This window comes from Brassica napus, chromosome C7 (genome assembly GCF_020379485.1).
Source record: "Brassica napus cultivar Da-Ae chromosome C7, Da-Ae, whole genome shotgun sequence".
Taxonomy (NCBI): Eukaryota; Viridiplantae; Streptophyta; class Magnoliopsida; order Brassicales; family Brassicaceae; genus Brassica; species Brassica napus.
Window position 1 is genome coordinate 52,843,088 of NC_063450.1, and position 5,026 is coordinate 52,848,113.

The following is a 5,026-nucleotide window of genomic DNA, read 5'->3' on the forward strand; positions in this document are numbered from 1 at the left end:
GCTTGACAAATGTGACTTGATGCCAAAAAAAAAGAATTTTACTTGTCTGGTGGAGCTTAATACCTATACAAGAGAAAACACAAGCAAAAGAAAAAGTAGAGACTTTTAAATTTGTTATTCGAAAGATAAAACTGTTTAGAACAATACGAAAAGAAAAAGGAAAAGTAAAAGAAGACAACCCACACGAATAGCCACTTTTGATAGAAGGTATTAGTATGAGATAAGACAAGTGAAGAGAGGGCAGCTCCCAAGTCATAAGTCCTAACCAACTTTCTCTTTTGCTTTTCTGTTGGGTCTTTAAACCAGCCTTGGCCGTGGGGGTGTCTACTGCCTGTCTCCGTGCTCTAACTCTTCTATGTTTTTTTTTTTACTTTGATTTAATGATAATTAAAAAAATTGAATATCATGTTCCATTTCATTACCATCTGAATGCTGAGATATATAGAGGCACAACAGAGCCAATTTGTGAACTAGGAATTGTGCAACTATGTTTGGAAACAATAGGTCACAAAGCTCTTGTCAAATCATTATAGCAGGTTAGTTAGCAGCACTCTTCAAGCTAAATTATAAAAGAAGTTCGTTGGCGGTAAGTTTTTGTTTTGTAAATTTTATTTTATTTTATTTCATTGTTATTTAAAGAAGGCTTCCACTACTAAATAACTCAGACGTGCTATTATTTCTTATTTTAATGCCCCACTCCACAATACTTTTTTTTACAAAATTGTTAAGTTTTTCTTATCATTAACATACATACACACATTACTATATTCGAAATAAAATTATAACAGGACAATATGACTAATACATATTAATAACTTTACAAGTTAGTCTATAAATTATATGGTTGTTATAACTATAATTTTTCTATTGACTATTATGATAAGTTTATTTATTTAACTAAAATTGTTTTCTTTAAGATATAGAGCTACTTAATTTTCATTATATCTTTTGAACAAAAAAAAATTCATTATTTTTTATTAAAATACTTTTTCTGAATGTGTATATACACATCCATTATTTTTCATTCAAACAATAATATTCTTTAAGATAAATTCTGCCAAAATAAATAAGAAAAACTCATTAAAGAGAGAAATTATTTATTTATTATTTTATAACTTTGTTTTGGGAAGTGAACAATTGAACAAGAAGCTACAACACAACCTTTCACTTTTTCTATCTCTCTCTCTCTCCATACAGTTGTATTTTTGGGGATTGTCAACGCTCTCTGAAAGAGGAGCCAAAGAAGCCTCTCTCTCTCTCTCTCTCACATCTTTAAAAAGAAGACATTTTCACCACTATATACTCACTTTTCTACTCTGTGCTTCACTTCACCACACTTCTCCATTTCAAGAATTGCTTCTCTCACTTCCACACTCTGTTTCTTGATCTCCCCTAGATAACATGGGATTCTCAGCTGGTAAAAGAAAATCAAGAGATGAAGCAGTCACCTTATCTGACCTCAACGACGACGTTTTGGAGAGAGTCCTCTCACGCCTACCAACCTCCTCTTACTTCCGCATGACCTCCGTCTGCAAGAGATGGAAGTCCACCCAAACCTCAACAACCTTCAAGCTCGCCTGCTCTCAAGTCCCTTATCGAGATCCTTGGTTCTTCATGATCGCTAAAGACTGCACCTCTTCCTCTTCTTTCGTTTACGACTCCACAGAAAACAGCTGGAGAAACCTCAGCCGTCCCCTCCTCCACCACCGTCGTGATCTCTTCAGCCCCGTAGCTTCCTCCGGCGGCTTGCTCTGCTTCCGCTCCTCTGTCTCCGGCCACTTCCTCCTCCGTAACCCCCTCACAGGATCCTCCATTGACCTTCCTTGTCAAGATGATAACAAACCTCTCCAAGCTGTAGCCATGACCACCAGCTACAAGCTTGTTACAATCTCCGGCGAAGTCCCAAATCTCTGTTTCAAGTTCTACGAGTCAAGTTCTTGTTCATGGAGCAAAGAGTTTGAGTTAGTGAAGAAGAACGATGAGTACAATGATGATGATGATGATACAGAAACAGTTTACTTTCTTAGCAAGTCAGGAAACGTCGTCGTAGCGAGTAACACTCTCCTTCGAAGCCCTTCGAAGCAGTACTCTTCCGTTATAACCGTTAAAGACAATGTGGAAACCGTTTACTTTCTCACCTCTCACGGAACCATCATAGCGTGTGACCTCACCAAAAGAAGCTTCACGCAGCTTCCCAAGCTTCTTCCTCCTTTTCTTGAGTACTCCATCGACTTGGTGGAGTGTAACGGAACCATGTTTGTGGTCCTTCTCTCTGAGTTTTACGAAAGCGCCAGCTTGAGGATTTGGAAGCTGGAGGACATGAGCTGGGTTCATGTCGGGATGTTGCCTCCTGCTATGTCTCATGAGTTGTACGGGAGAAAGGGGGACATAAACTGCGTTGGAGGAGCTGGTGGAAACAAGATACTTGTGTGCTTTAATGCGGATCTTCCTGAGGTGTGTTGTAGATACTTTGTGTTTGATTTGGTTGGAGAAGAGTGGAGTGAGTTGCCGAGATGTTTCAGTGGTGGAGAAGCTGTGGAGTTTGTTTCAGCACTTTCTTTCCAGCCTAGGATTGAAGCAACAGTTTGATGTTTTGCTTTTTTTTTTTTTTTTTTATGGATTAGGTTTCAGTGATTGTTTTGTTTGTGTATTCTTTTTGAGTATAATGTGATGTAACTTGACAATCATTGAGTTTGAGCATACCATTCTTTTGATGTTTCTGATCACATCTTTCACTTGGCAAGTTTCATCTCACACCAATTGGAAGCAGCAGCATACATGTTGGTTGTGTGCCTCGCATACCAAGCCTGAGTGACTTGCAAGCAGAGAGAACACCCAAAGTTCCCCTGCCCCATGTTGAGCTAATCTTACTGACATGGCATTCCAGGCAGCATGTGTCTCATTTCAATATCCTCTTAAACAATGAGAGGAGAAAGTATAATTTGAAAAATTTACAAAAGTAGAAAGGGGTAGCTTTGAAGCTTGCTTGCATGGTAGGTTAATTTTTTTTTGGCTTTTATAACTGAAGGATGCTAACTTGCAAGTCAAGAAACTCATAGGGGGAAACTAGAACACCCAAGTTGGTTCTTGACGTTGCACAAGATGGTTTAGCAACCGGTTATTTCATAATGATGTGTTCTTCGGTTTAGTACTGTTAACCAAATTACTGGTGAATTGTTGGCAAAAAAAAGGAGAGTAGATAAGGAAATGATTTGAATATCAGTAGCACCAATAATTCACCGGATAACCCTACAATGACTAAAGAACTATATCAATCAAGTGGGTGAAGAAGTTAAGAAGCATCCAGATGTTTTTTTACATTATTATTTGACTGTTTTAAAAATAAAACACTTTTTTTTTAGTTTTGAAATGCTAATTGGCGTAATAGCCACATTTCGGCGAGAAATCAAGAAAATAGACATGATTTTGTCATAATCTATTCACTGACTTTTTACCTTCATTCCATCCGGTTATACCCTTCTAAGTAACAGGTTACCGGTTCCAACACATTAAACAAACAACGTGGTGGTTTTGTGTCCCATAGTAACAATGAGAGAATTTAGGACGCGCGTCGAAGAACCGTAGTCAAAATTAAAGGAAGAAAAATATGTAGAGAGAGGAGTAGATGAAAATCGTAAGTGTAAAAGAAACAACGTCAAACAAACGGAGAATTCAAGAATTGTAGTTCCATACTATGTATTTTAAATAGAATAATATAAATACAAATATAGTTCCAATTGAAAGAGCATCTACATAATATAGCGACAGTTGAAATGTGAATGATACAAGCAAAGTATGTAATACAAGCCAATGTGAAATACATGCCAAGATATATGTATTGTAAGTACTTAATACTTCTCAAATGATAACTTTTGGAAACATGGTTATAACAGAGTAATCCATTGTGTTTTATATAAAAATGATTTTTTTATATTTCAAACATTACGATGATGAAGAACGGTAGCGCATTCGTTACAGATCATGCAATTTTATCTCGAATAGAATAATTTGTCAACCAATTCTATCTCACATAGAATAGTTTGAACAAATAGAATATGCATAAAAGATCTCACATAGCTATTTAGAATAATCTCAAATAGAATATACTATTTAAAATGATACTATGTTCATACTAGAGCTAAGATTGAGCTAACACGAAATACAAAGCTAATAGGAATGATAATAGAACACTTAACAGAAAACACTAAACTCAAGTTAAGGAAATATAAACTCAATCCATAGGCAACCCAAATCTTCAGAAAATTAAATCCACCTGCCATAATACTGGAGACATGTATTTACATTCCTCATGAGCCACATGAAATTCAAAGCTAATGGGGATGGTAATAGAACACTTGATAGTAAACACTAAACCCAAGTTAGGGAAATATAAGCCCCAATACATAGGCAACCCAAATCTTTGTGAAATTAAATCCACCTGCCATAATACTGGAGACATGAATTTACATTCCTCATGAGCAACATGAAATACAAAGCTAATGGGGCTGGTAATAAAACACTTGACATTAAACATTAAACACAAGTTAGGGAAATATAAACCTCAATCCACCATAGGCAACCCAAATCTTCGGAAAACTAAATCCACTTGACATCAAAGCCTGTCTCAAACAATCTACTTGGAAGGTCTAACTCGTCCATACCAAACCTAAAGAATGAAAAGTAAGAGAGTCAAAGAATGAGGACGGTTCACACTGTAATATTCAATATATAAATGAATTATGATTTAAACAGAATAAGAATGGCTAACGAATGGAAATGTATATGATGTAAAAGTACGATTCCATGTAAAATGAAATAATGTGAACCTTATACTATTCCACTTGACATGACATATAGCAACGAGATATACTGATACGGGCATACGATGAAACATCTATGTATTACAGATGCTATTCCACAAAATAATCGATATTTTTACACTATGAACTATGCACCGCAGAGAAAAAACCCCCAATTCAAGCATAATTTAGAATAAGAACATCAGAGAGGGAACCACAACCGACCA

General features: G+C 36.2%; 1 protein-coding gene across 1 annotated transcript; it reads left to right on the forward strand.

Annotated features, from left to right (window-relative positions):
- Window positions 1-882: 882 nt before the first annotated feature.
- Window positions 883-2,719, forward strand: LOC106409172 (F-box only protein 13-like). The gene has a single exon (XM_013849851.3). It carries the CDS (start codon window positions 1,402-1,404, stop codon window positions 2,587-2,589), a length of 1,188 nt encoding a protein of 395 aa, XP_013705305.2. The 5' UTR covers window positions 883-1,401; the 3' UTR covers window positions 2,590-2,719.
- The last annotated feature ends 2,307 nt before the right edge of the window (window positions 2,720-5,026 follow it).

What these genes read in the sequence shown, in the direction of transcription:
- LOC106409172 (XM_013849851.3), top strand. Translation starts at nt 1,402, where the DNA reads ATGGGATTCTCAGCTGGTAAAAGAAAATCAAGAGATGAAGCAGTCACC.